We start from the raw sequence: 21,423 nt of genomic DNA, 5'->3' as shown, positions 1-21,423 counted from the left end.
GCATGATTATTTATGAAGTTTACAGTATTGTCCAGTAGAGGGCGCATGCACATGGAATGAGCCTCTTTTCATCACGTGCTGGTCTTTAGTACATGCTCGGCTTTTTGGAGGGACGTTTTAGTGCCTGTCCATTTCTGTTGCCATATATCATAAATATTGCTTAGGTTCGCAAAATATGTTAAGATGTGATTAATAATTTAGACGAATGAATTTAGGTGAATTAATAGAGAGCCGTATGAAAGGTATAGGTATTCTAGGCATATGCCATCCAGTGGTAAGACAGTGCACTAATAGTTTCCATATCACCTCTTGGTATCGATGCAGATTAAGATCCGAGCAGTGTGTAGGCTACCCCTGCGCTTAACAGAGCGACATACACACTTTTAGGTCAGCCGGGATCAGGGTGGGACAGTTTCTTTCAGGAGAAGTAAATATTTTGTGCTGTTCGTTGGGGGGGGGTCCCTTGAAGGAGCAACTATTAACATATAACAAAAACACGTACCTAGTGAAGACTTGGCTGATTATGCTATACAGTGTGCCACTGAAGTGCATGAAGAAAACATGGCCTAATAAAGAGTGGGCAGAGACAGTGATGAAAAAAACACATGGCAAGTTGACAGGGAATTTTATATGCTTAGACGAAGCTCATGTGGCTTCAGTAAGCAGACCTCAAAATTGCAGTTTAATCTTTAAGGCATGTTGCATCAAGCATAAAGAGCAAGTAAAGGCAACTTGCACACTGTTAACGCCGTTAATGCTCCTGTGTTTATAGTGTACAGCTATATTTCTTCTCACACTGTACTTCTGCCTTATACATTGGTGAGCTTTATCTAAAGGTGGATACTGACTTCTCTTTTCAGTGTTATTGAGCTGAGCTGAGCTGTTCAGCGGCTGTGCACGAACTACACACTACCCTGAAGAGCAGTGATGAGTTACAGCCACTGTTGTGGTCAAGTCCAGTCACCAAAGAAGAGTCAGCGTCAAATCCACCACTACCTGAGTCCTGGACTCGAGTGCTACTACACTGGTTACAACACACATCAGCCAGAGACCCTGCGGCCTGTGACAGGCACAGTCAAGCCTTTAGTTTAGTTTGGCGTCATGCCAATTTGAAAGGACTGTTAATCTCCCCACTCAGCTGGTTCAACCTGCCATCACACTGACCCAGAACAGGAATATAAATGTCCTTCTACCTCTGTAACCGGTCTTTATTCCACTAACAATGTGTAAATGTTTTTCCTTATCTACTGCTCATAGCATGAGTGAATCTTTGACCTCTTGGTTAAGTAAATTGACTACAATTCCTTTTACTTCACTTACACATCAAAGATGTGTTTTTTATTGATCAAAGATGCAAGATTGTGCTAGATGGGCAGATTATCTTGGCATTGACAGAGAGGGTTTATTATGCTGGATTTTATTAGCTAGGAAATTAAATCATGTTGGTCTGTAACAAAGATTATAAACATTATGAAAGTAAAAATCATGAAATGCAGAATTTACTCTATAGGAATTCGTTCTACCTTTGTATCATTGCAGAACAAGTTCCTTCACTCATGGCCTGCATGTACTGGACCCCAAAAGGGATCAATTACATTTTTTTTTATTTTTAAATATGCAGTTATTTTGCAATGTGAATAGTTCAGAAATGTTTTGAAGTTAATGGAGGAAAACTCGATAAGCTAGCCTAATTACGATATCACAGAAGTACATTAGGTCAGCTTTCTCGGTGGAGCAGTACAGGAGCCTTATTGAGCTGCTGTCATGTGGCAATTGTCATGAAAGCCAAAGGTGTTTCAAGTTTTATGTCTCGGTGGGTCGTATTGTTAGGCGCGTCTCCCTCTTTTGCGTTTGCAGGTCCCGGCTGCTCGCCCCTTTGAAGAAGCACGGGTTTGGCTGGTGGCCGGTCGTTCCACCACAGCTCTGCCCCTTGGTGTCCTGGGGGGCGTGTCGGTGTGCAGTGGAGTGGTGGCATCAGGGGTGGAGTTGCGCTCCGTGGCGTTGGCTATCCTCTCCAGGCTGCGGCTGATGGAGAGCAGGAGGGGGTACGTGCGGCTCTCCATCCTGCGGAGGCGCGTGTCCAGGCCACGGCGCAGAGCTCCCACCTCCCTCTGCAGCACCTCCAGACCCTCGCGCTGCACCTCCAGCAGCTCCTGCTCCCACCGCCTCCGCGACGGACACGGAGCACCCGTGGTGCTCGAGGCTGCTGGGGGACTGACTGAAACTCCGGCGGTCCCGCTGTTTGCTCCAGCTACAGGACTCTCAGATGGTGTTGGTGTGCGTGTAAGTGTTGGTTCTAGTGTTGGTACAGGTGTGAGTGTTGGTACAGGTGTGAGTACTGGAGCAGCTGGCGAGGGTGCAAGGGTGGGTGTGGTGGCTGGGGTAGGATCTGGTGCAGTTTGTGTGACTGTTGATGGGAGTGTGAGTGGGAGTGTAAGTGTTGGTGCGAATGTTGGTGCCGGTGCAAGAGCAAGTGTTAGTATGGGTTCGAGTGTTGGTATATGTGTGAGTGTTGGTATGGGTGTCAGTATTGGTGCTCGAGTGGGTGCGGGTGTTGTTGTGAGTGTTGGTGCGGGTGCAGTTGCTGGTGCAGGTGTTGGTGTGGGTGCTGTTTCATTTGCTAATGCAGGAAACGGTGCAGGTTTTTGTGTGGGCGGCGGAGCTGGTGCAGGTGTTGGTGTGGTGGCTGGTTCGGGTTCAGCTGCGTCTGAAAACACAGAGGAGAGTGTTGGTATTTCGGTGTCTGCAGTGGTTCAGTACAGGCTATGCAAATACTTTGAAAAGTCTAACAAAGTTCTGAAAGGTAATGACGATGTGGTAATGAAGAAAGGTAATGTTGTCATCCTGATTTATAATTGTCTGATTAAGCACTTGAACACATTTTGTATAATGTATGCAGCTTGGAGGGTTTTCCCCTTTATCGTCATGACGAGGTACTGATGTGTTCCAAAGACCTCCTGACCATCACCCTCTTCCTGTACCCATAGGCTTCATGCCATGAAGATGAATCTGCACTTAGGGTAGCCCTTTGTTGCTTATTTAACGGATGTAGAAAAACTTGTAAATGGCTTTGTGGATTACATTGACTGTGATGTAAAGTATACAAATAAAGTGTGCCCTATGTTTGAACTTAAAGAAGCTTTATGAAAAAGAATGTACAACAAACAAGCTCATCAAGTTAAAAACATGTTTTGCATTAACTACACGTATTCAAACATACAATTTCTTTCTTTGTTCAAGAAGCTGCCTCTCTTGGTCTATCTGCCAGGCTGGCAAGGACTATGCTTTGAAGATGGAGAATTAATTCTACAAGTCCATTAATTATCAAAGCCTTAGCACTGGTCAGGTGTCTTAAGAGACAAAACAGAACATACAACATACAAATAAACAATAGTTTTGCAGCGTACTGTGCTCTCTTACCTGTGGGTGCGTTCTCTGGGCTTTGCAGTAGCTGCATACTCACTGATGGGAGGATGTTCATTCCCATGGGGCTCGCGTGGGAGAATGCGGCTGTAATAATAGGCCCCTCCTGACACATAGACACGATGTGTTTGCCCATTCTCATCTTGCGCCGCCGTTTCAGGTCGCTGAGGCGTTTGCAGCAGGCGCTGGCAGACTTGGTGGGGCCGCAGCGAGCACGGTTGATGGCGGCTGCCACCTCTTCCCACGCCTGCCGCCGATCCGAGAACCGCGGAGGGTGCTGTCTGTCACCGAAAAGCCTGTGGTAGCGGGCCTTGATCTCGCGCAGGAGGATGTCCATCTGCTCCTTCGTGAAGTGGTTTCGGCTCTGGGGTTTAAACTCCCTCTGCAGCATCTCCAGGCTCCTCTGGCGGACCTCCAGGGGCTCCCGAGACTGGCTGGGGACACCCACGGTACTCGAGGGGTCTTGACTGGGCCCACCCACGGTACCCAAGGGGTCTTGACTGGGAACATCCATGGTGTTAAAGAGAGCAAAGGGGTGGAGAGATGCTCCACCGTTTCCACCATCCGCTGTTCCAGCTACAGGTCTCTCAGAAGGTGAGGTTGCAGGTGTAGCTGGTGTCACCAAACAAAAACACAAAAGAAGGGAATCTTTGAGCAGATCATTTCTGTAAGATCAGTTTATCCCACTGTGGCAATTGTTCAGTAAGGTAAAGGTTCAGTAATATACCTATTCAACAATCTAACATGTCTTTCAATCAAATGCTTATTTCCTTGTTCACCAAACTGTTGAATATTTATATATAGAGAGTGTGTCTGGTGAAAGAATGGACTCCGCACAAAGGCTGATGCTGAAAAGAACGTGTGTTGGGTTGAAAAACATGTGTAAGGTCCTTACACTTATTCAGCATATGTTTTTCAGTCCAACACACCTTCTTTTCAGCATCAGCCTTTGTGTGTGGAGTTTAGTTGTTTTCATTGTTCTGGATTATATGCACTAGGCGAAGATCTCTCGACACACAGACTTGGGTATAAAGTGCAGACATCACCCTGGAGCTGTGCTGAGTATATCTGCCAGGCTTGCAAGGAGACCCGTGACGGCATGGAGACAGAAGGATCACTCTACACATCCATTCACTATCGACTGTTGCAGTCGAATATTGGCTTGGAGGCCAAACTCACAACACTCAAAACACAGATGTGAAAGTGAAAAAAAAAGAAACGTAAAAGAAACCTGTTTCGCTGCATGACTGAGTGTCCTTTCCTGCAGGTCCATTCTCTGCTCTTTGTGATGGCTTTGTGCTAGCTCTGTTGACCAGCTTCATCTTGGCACGCCGCTTTAGGTCTCTGAAGCGTCTCTGGCAGCCGCTGGCGGTCCTGGTGGGGCCAAAGCCAGCGTTGTTGACCGCTGCCGCCACCTCCTCCCACGCCTGTCGGATCTCGGCGAACGGCAGCCCTTTGCCGTAGATTCTGTGGTAGCGGGCCTGGATCTCCCGCACCAGGACATCCAACTCGTCTTGTGTGAAGCGTTGTTGGCGAATGCGGTCCATCATCTGGGACTCCTGGAGCACACTGGGATGGTTAGCACACTGACAGCTTTCAAAGCTAAGGTCCCAACCATCTCTACTCGTTACTTCCATAATCAATAAGACTGACGGGTACGCTGAGGCCAACCTGGCATCTGACAAGACATTTCTGTCTGCATGTGGACACTGAACCACTCTACTGTAAGCTTGCAAAAATTACACAGGCCTTCAGATTGAGATGTAATCGCCCCCTCTCTGTTAGTTAGTCCAGCAAAACATTTAGAAAAAGCATGAAGGTACCGTTAAGTAAGGAACATGCTCCTCATCAGTAGCAGGTCTGCTGGGGGCAGCTGGAGTGAAGCTCTCCACTGGTGAGGGATTTAAGGGTTTCCAACATCAGAAACATGAGGGAAGACACCACATGAAAATACAGCACAAATAATCCAATAAAAAAAAGTCTCACCATAATTTACAACCTGACATTAACTGCCTATCACCCCGAATAGCACTCCAACCATTTTGCAAGATGAATGACAACAATCACAACAACCACGAAGATGCTGTCAAAGTTAAGAGTTTGAAATCTTCAGAGGGAGAAATGGTAGGAACCCAACATTCGCAAGTTCTACCCAGTAAAATGTTACATGATTGGCCATGAACATATGGACTGTGCTGCAAAAGCATAACTTAGAGCAGGACTCGGGAAAGCATTTCATTAAGATGACAATACACAGTCTACCACACCACCGCGACAGAGGGAAGCAGTTTGATGCAAAAATCACTGCAACACCTTGTGTAACCCCCACGTACTAGGCTGCCTCTTTCTTCATGCTTACCTTCGGCATTTTCGGTTTTAAATGTTACTCCAGTGTCCGGCTTCCCCCAGGATTCAACCATATGTCTTAAAGGGACTGAAGCAAGCATGTAGTTTTCCCCATTGCTGTCGGAGTCCATGAGGTCGGTTTGAAGGTTAACGAGAGATGTAGGATTGCCGTCCAAGTCCTGAAAGTCTACTGATAACACAACTGACTGTTAAGCAGCTTCAATTAACTTGGCATACTGTCCTCTGCCTATTCCAGGGCTTTCTATCAAGCACCACAAAGTAGAATTAATTTGCCTTCTATATTCTACTATCCTTTACAACGTATTATATGTATTACATGTTTACTATCACAAATAATTTAATTCAGAGTGTGCGAGCAGGATTCTGATGGGCACATGAGATACACTGCTAATTAGATCGAAGTTGATGGTTTATTAGTATGAGGACATTTCCATACTGAACGTATACATAAGCGCTCTAATGTTGATAAAGCAATTGCAGACAAGCAATTTCCGTCTACGTCAAGCGATTACTTCCTTCTATCCAATACGCCAGTGAAGTTGTTGGCTTTACGTTTGACATTCGATTGGGACTTTCCATACATTCGGACACGTCAAAGCACTCCAGTTTAACGACACGATCGAGGTCATGGAATGTACAGTATAATATGATGTGGCAAAAGCAAACAATATTTGTTGTCGCAATCGATTTTTATCCAAAAACAGCTTCACGACACTTTCACTATTTCTTCTGTCGCTATGGTTTGTGTAAGGGACCATGTACAAATTACACATTTCGTGATGTTCGCTTTTTGACTTGCTAGTTGGTATTAAGAAATATGCACTGAAAATTAATACAATCACCTTTACACCTCTTCAACATTCTAGTAAATACAAAACGAAGTAATTTACATATTTAAAAAAAAAAAAAAAAACATTTTAGATAGCCTGGTTCAGCCCCTTATTGCTCTCAATTTAGTTTTCTCTGAGATTATAATCTGGAAACCCTATAAGCAAAATTAATCGCTCAGTCACTCTGAAGTGCGGCCCAATCTGCAACGAGGGGGGTGGCCAACTGTAATGACATAAAAAATTAAGCGTTTGTTTCTAAATGTAGTAACAACACTGGCGGCAGTGCCAACAAACAGTAGTAGCAATGCTAGAAAACGCCAAAGAAATTAAGCTGGAGCAAGAACAATGTGTACATTTAGTCATGAAGGGTAAAGAAACTGTCCTCACTGCCAACGGGGATCGAAAAAAGGCATATATATCAGCTTGCACCATTAGTGGTGAAGTAGGAAACATAGCGATCCCATACTGGTCAATGCCGATTGGTTAAAGGTTAGACCAATAGATCTCTGAGGATGTGTCGTCACTTTGTAGTCCAATGAGGAGTGCCGGGTCTAGGCAATTTTCTCTATAAGAGAATAAAGTAGAGATTTTGAGTAACAGCACACACCAAACTCTGTCGGTAACGAAGAAGCCTGAAATGCTCTTGTTTTGCCGTTAATTCTTTTGTCGTCTGACTTAGAGGATCCTGTGATCTTCGATGCTGTTAAGTGGGTTAAACAAAATAAAATCTACAGTTGAGCTAACCAAAGCTAACTACTCGGCGCACGCGTCAGTTTTAGATTTCAGATTTTAACTACATTCATAATATGCTAGTTGCCAGTATGTTGCCTCTTGTCAACATGATTGAACACTTGTGTACAAATAGCTCAGGCTTTAAACTAGACCTTATTATTTACAGTGTGTAACCTACTACTGGTGCATTTTTTTGTGAAACGTCAGTTTATGTGGAAGTAGGAGTAAATTACCACAACTATAGGGATTGATTCCTTGATTGATGTGCATGTAATTAGTACCTCTGTAATCTTCATGTAACTAGTTACCTGTAGGCAGCACACTGTGATAGGGAACTACTAAAGCAATCAGAATGAGAATAGGTAATTTAGTTTATTTTAGTGCATACATTTCATACATACATCATTTATTCATTCATTGTCAGTGAATATTTTTTTGAATACCAACTGGCATGTCAATTAGTGAACATCCATGAAATGTGTGATTTGCAGACGGTCCCTTACACAAACCCTAGTCACAGAAGAAATAGTGAAAGTGTTGTGCAGCGGTTTTAGGATAAATATTTTTTTTCTTTTGACACATCATATTATAGTGAACATTCCATGAACTCGATCATGTTATTAAGATGGAGTGTCCGAATGTAAGTCAAAATTGAATATCCACCGACTATCAAAGGTCAACCCAACTTCACTGCGGTACAATGAACATGGCAACACATTGTTAAATAGTATAGGAAAAACGCAGCAGACCTGCCACTGTCGTCTAGTAAATCACAGCTGGGAAGCTCGCTAACCCAATTATTTACTAAACTAGCTAGTTAGCAAGCCAACAACATCATTCACCCGATATATAAGACCAACTGAAAAGACTGTATATTGTCATATAATGTCAAACCAACACAATGACAAAGTAGACTACGCCAATACTCAAACTGTGAATACAATTCAACTAACCAACAAATAACACAGACATAGCTCACAACAACGCTGACACTGAAACTCGATGCTAAGTTAAGGCTACTTGGGCCACTCTCCCCTTATACAATTAAACCGTTGTTGCATGTTGCAACCATGATAGACCATATAAATCCAAATAAACCCGAGTTCTATGAGAAAACGAAATGCCTTAGAATCCACCCTCGCTAACAGTAAAAGCTTTCGCTACTTAGTGAGATGTTTCTATATGACTATGACTAGGCTACTCCAGGGGCCAATACTACGAAGCAAGTTCAACATACCCGGGGTATCTTTTTCGTTAGCTGGCTTGACAAACCCTAAAAACCTCCATCACACATAAGTAATGTCACCACGATGGTTATCAACTCGTTAAATCAACCCAGGTTTTCCCCAATCCAGCAACGAGCATGTACAAGGGGCGGTGTTGGCACCACGTGACCATTCGCAAACATGGTAAGGTCTAGAGCCGCAGATTTCACTCAAGAACAAACCATAATCCTTAAAAAATGTAATTAATTTAAATCTATAATACGGGCTAAACGCAACTCAGTTTTGTGCAGCCAAAGCCAGGAGGATAGCTGGCAAAAAAACGCCAACTGTGTGTATACGTGCAATTAAAGGGGCAATGTGTTTTTTTAAGTGGAATCTAGCAGAGTAGAAATGGAGTATAATATTCATTCATTATGTTTTTATTGGTGTATAAATTACCTGTAACGTCGAATTGTTGTGTTTTCGTTAGTTTATAATGAGCCCTTAGTGTAGGGAGCGGGTCCTCTACCACAGAGTCCGCCATTTTTCTACGGTAAAGCGGAATGGACAAACCAAAACACTGGCTCTAGATAGGGCTTTTCGAGTTTTTATGGCATTTGATGGCCACTGTGGGTACTCGCACACACCTGTAAAGGAAAGGGTATTCAGCTAGTTGCAATTCAGCAACCACGTCACTAGGTACACACTGTACTTTTACATTAATGGATTGCTTAGGTGTATTGTTTTTGGCATGCCAGTTAATATTAGCGTCATTATTTCAGCTGAAACCCTTGTGGTAATAAACGGTCTTAGGCCCACCCAAAATATCTATGGGATCTTTCACGAATGGTGATGCCATCAGAGATGTGAAGTGACTGAAGAAGGAAATAGGAAAAAAGAAACATTGATATGGTAGTAATCTTCATAATAACCACCTCTGGATGGACTGATCGACTAGGCAGTGGTTTTGCACCATAACAAATCCGTTTATTAAAAACAATGACGACATAAATAAAAATTCACTCATGGCCTGCATGTACTGTACCCCAAAAGGGATCAATTTTGTTGACTGAAGGTTCCATTTGATGATGTAATAATGAACTCAAGCCACCATTCAATGTTAATTCTAGATCCACACGTTAAAATTCTGGAATGATTTGCAAAAAACACTCACTCCTCAAACACTCACTCCTCATTTTTTTTTTTTTTTTTGCAATGTGATAATAGTTCAAAAATGTGGAATGAAAGAAAAACTGATAACCTAGCTCATTAACCTAGCTTATGTAGGGACAATGGGTACCAGCCTCACATAGGCACTAGAATAATATAGGTACCTTGGCTAGTGAGCAGGTGCTGAACAAATGTGGGTGCAACTGTGCATAAATACTAATACCGTCTTCACGAGAGCCACCAAGATAACATTACACACACAAGTTCTTGATTAAAGTCAAACACAATGGACAAATTCCAGGAGTACCAACACTTGTAAAAGCTGTTTTATGTCTCAGTTTCAGTGGATCACATTGCTAGGTGTGTCTCCCTCTTTTGCGTTTGCAGGTGCGGACTGCACACCCCTTTGAAGAAGCACGGGATTGGCTGGTGGTTGGCCGTTCCACCACAGCTCTGCCCCTTGGTGTTCTGGGGGGCGTGTCGGTGTGCAGCGGAGTGGTGGTGTCAGGGGTGGAGTTGCACTCCGTGGCGTTGGAGAGCAGGAGGGGGTACGAGCGGTTCTCCATCCGGCGGAGGCGCGTGTCCAGGCCACGGCGCAGAGCTCCCACCTCCCTCTGCAGCACCTCCAGGCCCTCGCCCTGCACCTCCAGCAGCTCCTGCTTCCACCAACTCCGCGACGGACACGGAGCACCCGTGGTGCTCAAGGCTGCTGGGGGATTGACTCCGGCGGTCCTGCTGTTTGCTCCAGCTACAGGCTCCCCAGAGAGTACAGGTGATGGTGTGGGTGTTGGAGCAGTTGCTGATGCAGGCCTTGGTGCCGGTGTGTTGTGTGTTGGTGCCGGTGTGTTGTGTGTTGGTGCTAGTGTTGGTACAGCTGGTGTGGGTGCCAATACTTGTGCAGATGTGAGCGTTGGTACCGGTGCACCTTGCGAGTGCAAGGGTTGGTCTGGGTTCAAGTGTTAACATGGGTGTGAGTGTTAGTATGGGTTCGAAGGTTGGTATAGGTGAAAGTGTTAGTGTTGGTGTGGGTGCAGTTGCTAGTGCAGATATTGGTGTGGGCGGGGGAGCTGCTGCAGGTGGTGTTTTGAGTGTTGGTGCGGGTGCGGGAGCTGGTGGAGGTGTCGGTGTGGGTCTGAGTGTTGGTGTGGTTGCTGGTTCGGGTTCAGCTGCGGCTGGTGTGACTAAAAAAAAACACAGAGGAGCGAGTTGGTGTTTTGGTGTCTGGTGTCTACAATTGGTTCAGTACAGGCTATGCAAATATTTAAAAAAGTCTAAAGGTTCTACTTCATAAAACTTTTTGGGCATCAAATTCAGCTTTCTAAAAGGCGATGTTGTCATCCTGATTTATAATTATCTGACGAAGCACTTGTACACAACCTGGATAATGTATGCAACTTAAACACGTTTTGCATTAACAATACAACTCGAATTTTATTTCTTAGTTCATGAAGCTGCTTCCCTGCTAATTCATTCTTGGTCTATCTGTCAGGCTTGCAAGGACTATGCTATGAACTCTGAAAAATGGAGAGGCCATTTTACACGTCCATTCACTATCAAAGTCTCAGCACTGAGTAGATGTCCTGAGAGACGAACATGAAACAGTCGTTCACCTGTGTGTGTATTCACCTGTGTGTGTATTCTCTGGGCTTTCACCTGGATGTGGCCATGGCTCTGTGCTCCCTTCGTTGACCACCTTCATCTTGCTGCGCCTCCTCAAATCATTGAAGCGTTTCTGGCAGCCGTAGGCAGTCCTGGCAGGGCCGAGGCGCTCGCGGTTGAGTGCTGCCGCCGCCACCACCTCCTTCCACGCTCGCCGAATCTCAGCAGACAGCAGCCATTTGCCGAAGAGCCTGTGGTCACGGGCCTGGACCTCGCGCACCAGGACGCCCAACTCGTCCCGCTTGAAGAGCTCTTGCCCGAACGCGGTCCATCATCTGGGACTCCTGAAGCACACTGGGATGGTTAGCACACTGACGGCTTTCAAAGCGAATGCTATTGGCTAAGCCTGAGATCCCCTCCACCTCTTACCTTTTACTTTCATAATTAATATTAACTATGAGGTACGCTGAGGCCAACCTGGCATCTGACAAGACATTTCTGTCTGCATTTGGACACTGAACGTCTCTACTGTAAGCTTGCAAAAATCACACAGGCCTTCAGATTGAGATGTAACCACCCCCTGTATATTAGTACAATGAAGCCTACAATTTAGATAAAGCATGAAAGTACCGTTAAGAAAGGAACGTGCTCGTCATCAGTAGTAGGTCTGCAGGGTGAAGCTGGAGTGATGCTCTCCACTGGTGAGGGATTAGGGTTTCCAACCTCAGCAACATGACAGAAGACACCACATGAAAATACAGCACATTTGATTAAACATACGAATACAGAAATACCTGTATGTTTTGTACAAAGTACCTGATGGCACAAACCATTTTGCAAGGTTTATGCGTGGCTTACTTAAACCACAACAATCACACAGACGCCACCAGAGTTAAAAGTTAGGAGTTCGGAAAGGTTAGGAGTTTGGAGAAACTTATCAGAATGGAAAAGTGCAGGAACCTTATATTCACAAGCTCCTTCCAGTAAAATGTTACATGAATATGGCCATGAAAACCTGGACTGTGTTGCAAGAGACGACTTGGAGCTGGACTCTGGGAACGCTGAAAATATTTTATTTATTTTATATAAATATTCAAATTCATTAAGCTGACTATAATTTTAACATAACACACCACAAAGAATGGGGGAGGGCAGTGTGATGGGTGTAACTAACGAATCACTGAAAACCCTTAGTGAGCCTCACATACCAAGCGATTTAATCTCCTCATCTTGGGCATCTTCAGTTTTAATTGTAACACCGGCCTCTGGTGTCTCCCAGGATTCAACCACATGCCCCAGAGGCACCTGAGCAGGTATGGCGTATCCCCCATTGCAGTTAGACTCAAAGAGGTCAGTTTCAGCATTGCCCTCCACATGCTGAAAAGGGAAAAGCACACACACACACACACAGTGAGGTATTAGAAAGGACCAAAACACTCCCCACACAACTGATTTAACCACACTGACTGACTGTAAACAAGCTTTGACAATGTCTTCAGAATGTCCTCTGTCTAGTGCAGGCTTTCTGTAAAGCACTACAGAGTAGAATGAAGTAGCATTCCCTGTCCTACATGTTGGCTATGCATTACATTCTATGTAATACATGCGTACAATCACAAATTCAGACAGGTCTAACATGATTCTGGTGGGCGTCTGAGATCGACTGCTATTTACATCGATATTGATTAATATAGTCTATATATGTATATCGATAGCAGTGTTTCGCTAACACATCAGCGCTCACATGCTATTATTAGGCCAACACCCATCACAGGTAGGAAGCGTTCCGTCTACGACACAGTGCGCATGGCCATACAAGCGTGTACTTCTCCCCACCGTAACTAGCTGGCAACGATGATCAACACTGCAACAAACCTCTGAATATGGACAATTTCTCAAAGTCATTTGATTACTATGAGTAAAACGCCGCAGACCTTAAACCATCTTAAATAAAAGCACAGCTGGGAAGCTCGCTAACCCTCATATTTCATACAAAACAAGCTAGTTAGCTACCTAACAACACACTGCTTTCACATGACTGACTGATAAGACAAAACAAAGACAAAGTAGGATATTTCACTGCAAAACATTTTTTTAAATAGAGTTAATTCAACACTAGAAAGCCTCATGGCTCACAACACTGACACAAAAACTCAATGGAAGTGAGACATTTTGCAACAAGAGACGCTCTGCCTTGGAGAGGAAAATCATTGTTGTGGCGGAGCCACCACTACAGACAGCAAAGAAAACCGAAATAAATAGCCGAAATAAACCTGGTTTTTGGTTTAACTAAACGTTTTAGAATCCATTGTTGTTAATAGTTATCTAGTTGCTTCCGGCTTCCATGGGCACAGTATGTATTTAGCTCTCCCTGGTTGTAGCGTTGGCTACATTAATGCACCTATCCTCTCCAGTGTATTAGGTTCGAGAATGTTCGAATACATTACTTTAAAGAAATTTTCGTCCGACTGGTCCTGGTTGTGCACTGGCTGGAGGAGACCTCTTTGGAGTTTCTTTGCATGTCCATGAGATCGTTGCTGGACATAAATTCACGGTCCTTCACTAAACACCACGACAGCGGGGACTCACACAGGTATCTGTTGAGCCCTGCTCGCAGACCCATAAAACCGCTGAATCCATACGATTCACCCTTTCCATTTTTGACTATGATATAAAACTTGCTGATTATTTCATTTAATTCCGTTTTTGAGACTGTGCTATCTTAGTCCATAGATTGTCCCCGGTGCTCAAAGCACCAGTTCTGAAAACAACGAACGGCTGGCCCACTTAGTTTGTCCCTTCGTTTTTAAGTTTGTTTTCGTTTTGCATTTTATATATTTGTTCTACATTTCATTATTTAATTTACGACTGTATCTACCTCTTCACACCACTCACACTGTTAACCCAAAAGTAAATGAAAAGTGACATTACACCCGAGCCACGACTACGAAGCGCTGGGTCCCGCATATATTTTCTTACGTTAGGGGGCGTTCGTGAGCATGGCGGGCAGCGTCTTTCACGTTGGTTAGAGGGAAACTTCTGGATTTTTTAACTTGGGCCATATTTTCCGATATTTTAGAGACCTGTATATTAGCATGTATGTCCACACTTACCCACAATGTAGGGAAAAATTGATTTTGCGGTTATTGTAGACAATTGCAAAAGCAGCTCAATAGTATACTTTTTGCAAAACAGGCATGAGAACTACATTTTTTTTTACTGGGCAATCAAAACAATTGGCATACATAACGGGTGGACATTGAGCTGCCGCCAGGGTGAGAAATGACTTGCCCCCTCCATTACGGGCCCTCCTGTGTTGTGTGCAATGGCTAACTCCTTTGCCTGTCAAAAAGTATCAGGAGGTGGCCCTCCAGTTTTCAGAAGCTCAGCCTTTTTTCTGCTAGCTGTGAACACATGAATAGGCTTGTAGGAAGTGTAGGAAACACCTCATCTACCAGAGCATTAATGAGAACTATTCATGCATAGCCTACCACTTATATATTATTATATAAAATATTCGATTTAATCCTGACTTGTTGCAGGTGCACTTTCAAACTGGGGTTGCAGCAGAAATGATTGATAGACATTCTCCTTAATACAATATTTTTAAATTTGTACATTTAGCCTAGGGAGTAGCTCTCACTTCATTAACAGTAAGTAATAACGGGTCAATTTCATAACAGTAACCCCCCTGTAGGCTATAATTAAATAAATTAGTTTAACAGCAATTCAGGCAATCATAATTTGTCAATCATGACTTTCCTTGACACCTGACTAAGTTAGGTTTTTAAAAAAAGAATCAAATTCACATCAAGTGACATGAAATTATATGATTATTATACGAACAAAATATGATATGATAAAGTCACATGCCAGCAGAAAATGCCTCTCAACAGAATGTATTGCATAAAGTGCCTACTCCACTATTCAAAGGTCACACGGCTTCCTGGAATACCCCTGAGATCTAAACCTTTCCTAAACAGCACAATCCCATCTGGGCTTTTCAAGGACAAAATGGCAAGGAATGCAATATTCTTGTTGTAAACAAATCTGACCACATTTTTAGACCGTTTGACCGACTTGAGCACTGGTCTTAAAAAATGTCTTACTTGTCAGTTTTGTAATGTCTGACTAGTACAATCTTAACTAAAACAGTCTTCAACCTGCACCTTGTTAGACTGCATGAACAGCCTGAACAATCCCTTATGTATCAGTGGTGCAGAAAAGTATAGCCTACAAGAGAAAGATAGGTTGGGGTATATCTTCAAATAAGAATTAATTATTAACACTAAATGAATCATTGACTCCAGATTATAATACATTTGATCCATTACTCACTCAATAACCTCGAACACAGTGGCATCTGAGAAAACGCCACCTGGGGTCATTTATGTACACAGAATGCCAGACCTTTTGCCTGCCAACAGTAGGCCCACCATACGTGCATAGGAAAACATCATAAATATTGCTTTTATCATTAGAATAATGGTTATGTTAAAGCCAGGCAATGAATGCTGCCAAATTTGACAGGGTGATATTCAAAGTCACATGAAAAAGTAAACATACTGGACTCTGGTGGTGAATTTGCTAGTTTAAAGTAACACTATGCAACAATTTGACACTTTCTGAGGTATGATTTTATAGGCAGCTAGTTTTGGTATCATCCTCAAATACATTTTGATAGCATATGGTCATGTGAAAGACAGATAAACACCTGTGTCTTTCCCACTAGCCATACAGGATATGCCCTATGTAGTTCTGTATACCGGGCTGGAATACCCTACAAAAATGGAAGAAAAGCTTTCACAGCATGACATTGTCAGCTATACTGCCAAAAGACACCAGTTAGTGTATTGGCAAGCTTCTATCAGTGTCAGCTGGACTGTTGGTGGTGTTTGCAAGGTTTTTGCATGCCTTTTCCAGCCTGCTAGGTTTGGAACACAACTCCTTATTACTGCTTTAAATGTATGTGGTTCACACGTCACCTGTTCCATACACTGAGCACAGCAACCTCAATGCAAGTTGCAACTAGACTGCTCATGACTGTTTGATAGCAGTGCATCGGCAACAGGGAATGTGTGTGACATTTCTGCCTGTCAGCAAATGGTTGTGTTAAAACTGCAGGAAATACAGATAGCTATGGAGCTGTGGAGATAACCACCTGGAACCAGCTGTTGATCTTGAAAGAGTCTGTTGTACTTCGGCGAAAATCCCTGATGAAATCGCTGAGGCCAAAACTTGTTCAAGTTAGCTCGTTCGGAGTAAGAGACTTGTGGAAGACACTAGCTATGGTTACCTCGGCAGAGCACGGTCGCATGCTACCCGGTAGCGTCTTCTTCTGCGAGAAAAGGTCCTTTGTTACGAGGACAGTCTTCAATTAGCATTACAGAAATGTACATACATTTATAGTGTAGAATTAACATATGAAACAAGACAAAATGTTAGGGGAGGGGTGGGTGTGTAGCTTTGACCAAGGGCTATGGCCAGGTAGAGCCATATAGATGCTTATATGTTTGGCTTCAACCATCTTGTCGTGGCTGTAGACAAATGCCAACAATCAGAATTTAATAGCTCTTGCTCCAAGACACACAAAAGTCAGAAACCATGTGTGATGGCCCTCAACATAGAGAAAAGGTCAACAGCCAAGCCTGATGGCTCTGGCCTGGTGCTATGCAAACTAAGAATGTGGGCCTATTTGAGATGTAGTCTGGTGTGTGGAGTTATGGTCTGATATGAAATTCACCTAAATCTAACAATCTCCATAGTGTTAAAGCAAGATTATAATTGGTTTGTACCAGTATCACCATGCAGGTTATTCACTGAAAACACCATGTTGTCTGTAAGACTGAGGTCTGTAAGACTGACATGCTAAAGATATGATTGAGAACGACATTCCCTTGCAAAATAGCTCCTGCTTTTTGCAAACTTTCAAATCTAAGACGGTGTGGAGTTACAAAGAGGGCACTGCGTCTTGATATCAATCTGAAATTTCTTCAGAGATCAGTGGCTTCTGTCTTCTGACCATTCACCACCTCACCTTTACTCCCTTGCCAGTTGCCATTCGTTATCGTTTGAATATTGACTGTAGTGGAATGAGGACTTGTGCTGAATGTCTGGTTATTTGTTTAATGTGGCAATTCTGTTAAACATATACTCTACGCACCTTCACAAAAACCACCTGTGTTCCTTCACAGCGGTTCCCAGGAGGTGTGTGAGAATGTGTATGTGTGTGTATTGTGTGTGTTTGTGTGTACGAGGCCAGGTGTTTAAAAGCAGGCCCACTCAGAGAGACTCTCAGAGACTTCAGGCAGAGGAAGGAAAAAGACAAACAAGATGAAGACTCTCATCGCTGTGCTCCTGTGCACTGCTCTGTGCTGGGACGGGCTTAACGCTCAGTGCCCTGACCCCGCCACCCTGAAGGACGTCAACGGCGCCAAGGTCTGCGCCCGCATGTTCTCGGACAGCACCGTCATCTACGCGCAGAGCTGCCAAGGTGACAGCCTCGATTCCTACCCCGGCGACGATATACCCACTATCAGCTTGCGTTGGAACAACCGCGTCTCATCGCTCGTCGTGAGCCGGTTCTGCTCCCTCACCGTCTGGTCCCGCTTCAGGAAGCAGGGCATCAATCGCAAGTTCAGCGCTGGCATCCAGCACCGCCTGAAGGACGTGGGGCAGGGGCTGGGGATACTCCGCGACTGGGACAATGACATCTCTGGATACATGTGTGAATGCTAGAAGCAGAGAGGGGCTAGGTGCGATTTACTATCACTGGAGAGAGATTGATTGGATGGTGTGAGAGAAGGAGAAACGAGAAAGAAGAAAGATGAAGATGAATGCACTAGAAGACGAATGTGCTGAAAGATGCCTGTAAAAGTGTTCTGTTGTGTGGGAATCCAATAAAACTCTTCACTGCTTGTGATTTTCTGTCTCTTCTCTGGCTTTTATTTGAGAGTTTGTAATTATGGAGGGGACATAGTTTCCCTTTTTTAATGGTAGTGCAGGGGAGCAGTGAACTACATTGAATTAAACTAATAACTACATTTTGCAGAAGCTTGCCGATAGTTCAGCTACACAGCAAATTTCAGAGAGTTGAATTGACTCTGTGCGAGTCAATTTTAACTCTAAGCTGGTGTTTATATTGTCCCAATCTCGTGAGTGTTAAATCAACACTCAACGAAGTGTTAACAATTTAACTCTGATTAAGTGTCAAAAATAAATCTGCTCAGTGTTAAATACACTCTACGTAGAGTTAAACCCAACACCAAGAAGTGTGACACTGGTGTACAGAGTTACATTTCAAACCTATCAAAGAGTTAATTTAACTCTACTAAGTGTCGCAAATAAATCTGCTCAGTGTTAAATACACTCTATGTACAGTTAAAAACCCAACCCCAACAAGTGTGAGACTGGTGTACAGAGTTACATTTCATATCTATTAAAGAGTTAATTTAAGTCTACTAAGTGTCACAATTAACAACACATGTCTTGGTCTAATACTGAATAATTAAGACAGTGTTTAATGCAAAACATTTTCCTTAAATCTTAATTTGCACAATAACATACACCATAGTCTTGTACAATCATAGAGCTGTATTTTATTGTTTACATACAAAATAGCACATATTAGAAAAGGTGACAGTGTGGGACCAAATACATGTTTCCATCAGAATTGTAGGCATATTGCTTGTCAAAAGCTTTATAATAAAATAAGCTGTCGACATTTACAATATTGAATGGACCAGATCTTTCCTCTATACAAAATGCACTGAAATGGTCATGAAATCCTGAAGTGACTACTTCAGAAAGTAGAAGGTAAGCACAACCACCTCGCAAAATCAAATTGACAATTCTTTTAAATACTGGTAGATCTGATTGAACACCAAAGCATACAAATAAGCCAACACGGTATTCATTACCATAATACTTTACCCAGCTAGTTGTTTGAGTGTCATCATGTAAACTAAGCTTAAGGTGCTCACTTAACACTTCACATCCCTCTAATGTAGAAACCATCTCAGTATGTATCGGTCCATGTTCAAACCTTTCAAAATTAAAAGACTCCCAGTAAAAGGCCATATGTGACTGATGTGCTTTCACCAAAGTTTTGGTTACATTTTTGAAGTTTTTAACAGTGTTTTTGAAAAAATAATGTTTGGCTTCAAACCTCATACACCAAACATGGAGGAGAGGGCCTATTTTTCTTAAACAACTGGGATAATGAACTAAAAAATGGTGCTTAGGTATCAACCGTCTGGTTGGAAATACCGTTTTGAAAAGGCTATGGTGATCTGAAATTAAATGCTTTAAATAGCAAACCATGCCTTCAGTTACACGAGGAGAGAAAACAATATATACAATCTGTAACAACAGTAAGAGTAAGTGCCATACAGAACAATCGCTGTCAAAGAGATCTCCGAAAATAAGAGGTGTGTTGCGCAATAAACACCATGCCTGACCTGCATTTAAACCAAGATCATTGCTTTCATCCATTTTTAAAGCAGATGGACGATTTTTTCTTTCCAGGTATCCATAATTAAAGGCATGAATCCGTTCACACAAATTAGTGACTGTAATTTTCTTGGTATTAACCAAGTGCTGGTAAACAAGTTTGAGTTCAAACTGACCAACACCTTCCAGTATGTCATGCATTATATCCACAGCAAAGTTCTCACAAATATGGTAATAAGTCAGTGTGTTAAACAAACAATCTCTCTTCAACCCAAAATGTGACGATAACTGTGGATTATCTCTCAAACTGCTGCAGTGTTGAGAATAAAGATCTTTAGAGCGCAATACAACACCAGGTTGATCTTCAGAAAAGATCCCTTGGAAAGCATCCCTTTCTGCTAAACAAAAACGACAACAGTATTTGGCACTGAATGATTCAACGAATCCAAATAAACCATGAAGTGCAAGATTGTCTCCAGTGATCTGCACTACACTTCCCCTTAATGGACTATCAGATACTGGGGTTTGTACACCATCTGTCTCCAAACATTTTAAATCATCCACTAGAGGCTTAAGAATGGCATCAAAACCATACTTTTTAATGTCATCAGTGTGAAAAAGCAAGATAAGCTGAATGTTCATCAGTACAGAATTAAATTTTGGAGGCAGGTTTCTCAAAATAAAGTACATGCAACCAAGTTTGTGGCACCCTTTTTTGGGCCCTAAGGGATTGGCTGTCTCAAAATCATCATAGTATAGCTGAAGCTGTAAAGCATTCTTCTCCAATGCAAATAATCTATTACTTTTTACATATGCTCCATCACCAATGTCTTCATATAAGCCATCTGTATGTTCTTTTGTCTGCTGAAAGGCCTCCAGTATTTCTTTATTACTAAACATAGACTGGATAGTTTTGAGGACCGGGACATAGACAAACTTGTCTGTAACAGGAACCTGACTGTACATCCGAGTTGTTTTGTCAAGCCTGACATCAAATCTCACACCTAGAACATGTTCTACTGGTTGCACAATTTTCCACTTATCTGCATAGTATCTCTGACGTTTAGCTTCTGTATTGAAATTTGTCAATGGATTTTCAATTGAACGGAAACATCTCTCAACTGTTTCACAAAGCTCTGGTGGAACATTACTAAGCAGGGTCTCCTTAGTTTTGGTTTGTATGTCATTAACCAATTCCTCAAATCCATCGACTACTCTTTGCACTGCACTGTGAGCCATTTTAGCTTGTAGTTGCGCAACTAATGATCCACTCATCTCATTCAAATTAATCTCAGTCCTTGAAGCCTGCTCTGAAAAATGTCCACTCTCTGCCTCATTACTTAGCACCAGGTCATTGTCAAAGGTGTGCACAACCCCAGCATCACATCCACTTTGCAACTCAGAAACACTGGCACGATCTTCTCTCCTTCTATTTGTGTCACATGAACTAGCAGAAACATTATTTCCATGTATATTAACTAAATGCTTTTTAAATCCAGAGTAACTTCCAAACACTGATGTGCATCCATCCTCGGCACATTTCAGACGCAAGTATTTTCCAGGATATAGGCCATGATGAAACTTTAAATGGCGACAAATTGAGTATGAATTTGGAAGTAACGTTTTGCAAACATAACACGTAAACA

The 21,423-nt window shown here is 42.9% G+C and overlaps 3 protein-coding genes across 8 annotated transcripts; 1 reads left to right on the top strand and 2 right to left on the bottom strand.

The window, feature by feature from the left end:
* Positions 1 to 1,305: 1,305 nt before the first annotated feature.
* Positions 1,306 to 9,110, bottom strand: LOC105911328 (helicase SRCAP-like). 3 transcript variants are annotated; one of them, XM_031572222.2, is made up of 6 exons: positions 9,017 to 9,110; positions 5,783 to 5,959; positions 5,247 to 5,314; positions 4,655 to 4,982; positions 3,421 to 4,035; positions 1,306 to 2,707 (listed from the first exon to the last, which is right to left on the bottom strand). In XM_031572222.2, the coding sequence occupies exons 1-6, from the start codon at positions 9,099 to 9,101 to the stop codon at positions 1,827 to 1,829; spliced, it is 2,154 nt and encodes a 717-aa protein (XP_031428082.1). In that variant the 5' UTR covers positions 9,102 to 9,110; the 3' UTR covers positions 1,306 to 1,826. The 3 variants fall into 3 exon arrangements, with proteins under 3 accessions (XP_031428082.1, XP_012695577.2, XP_031428084.1); XM_012840123.3 differs by lacking the exon at positions 9,017 to 9,110 and adding an exon at positions 8,590 to 8,888; XM_031572224.2 differs by lacking the exon at positions 9,017 to 9,110 and adding an exon at positions 8,590 to 8,888 and having other exon boundaries at positions 5,783 to 5,956.
* A 660-nt stretch (positions 9,111 to 9,770) lies between these two features.
* Positions 9,771 to 14,282, bottom strand: LOC116221494 (putative uncharacterized protein DDB_G0290521). 4 transcript variants are annotated; one of them, XM_031572221.2, is made up of 5 exons: positions 13,774 to 14,282; positions 12,535 to 12,703; positions 11,957 to 12,049; positions 11,354 to 11,670; positions 9,771 to 10,908 (listed from the first exon to the last, which is right to left on the bottom strand). In XM_031572221.2, the coding sequence occupies exons 1-4, from the start codon at positions 13,947 to 13,949 to the stop codon at positions 11,584 to 11,586; spliced, it is 525 nt and encodes a 174-aa protein (XP_031428081.1). In that variant the 5' UTR covers positions 13,950 to 14,282; the 3' UTR covers positions 9,771 to 10,908; positions 11,354 to 11,583. The 4 variants fall into 4 exon arrangements, with proteins under 4 accessions (XP_031428081.1, XP_031428080.1, XP_031428079.1 ...); XM_031572220.2 differs by lacking the exon at positions 13,774 to 14,282 and having other exon boundaries at positions 12,535 to 12,783; XM_031572219.2 differs by lacking the exons at positions 12,535 to 12,703; positions 13,774 to 14,282 and having other exon boundaries at positions 11,957 to 12,526.
* Positions 14,283 to 17,606: 3,324 nt separating this feature from the next.
* Positions 17,607 to 18,248, top strand: LOC105892111 (syncollin-like). Its single transcript, XM_012818343.3, has one exon. It carries the CDS (start codon positions 17,660 to 17,662, stop codon positions 18,062 to 18,064), a length of 405 nt encoding a protein of 134 aa, XP_012673797.2. The 5' UTR covers positions 17,607 to 17,659; the 3' UTR covers positions 18,065 to 18,248.
* Positions 18,249 to 21,423: the final 3,175 nt, after the last annotated feature.

The sequence above is a fragment of the Clupea harengus genome, chromosome 8 (assembly GCF_900700415.2).
Source record: "Clupea harengus chromosome 8, Ch_v2.0.2, whole genome shotgun sequence".
Taxonomy (NCBI): Eukaryota; Metazoa; Chordata; class Actinopteri; order Clupeiformes; family Clupeidae; genus Clupea; species Clupea harengus.
The sequence above is the reverse complement of the archived record's forward strand: the minus strand, read 5'-3'. Positions and strand labels throughout refer to the sequence as shown.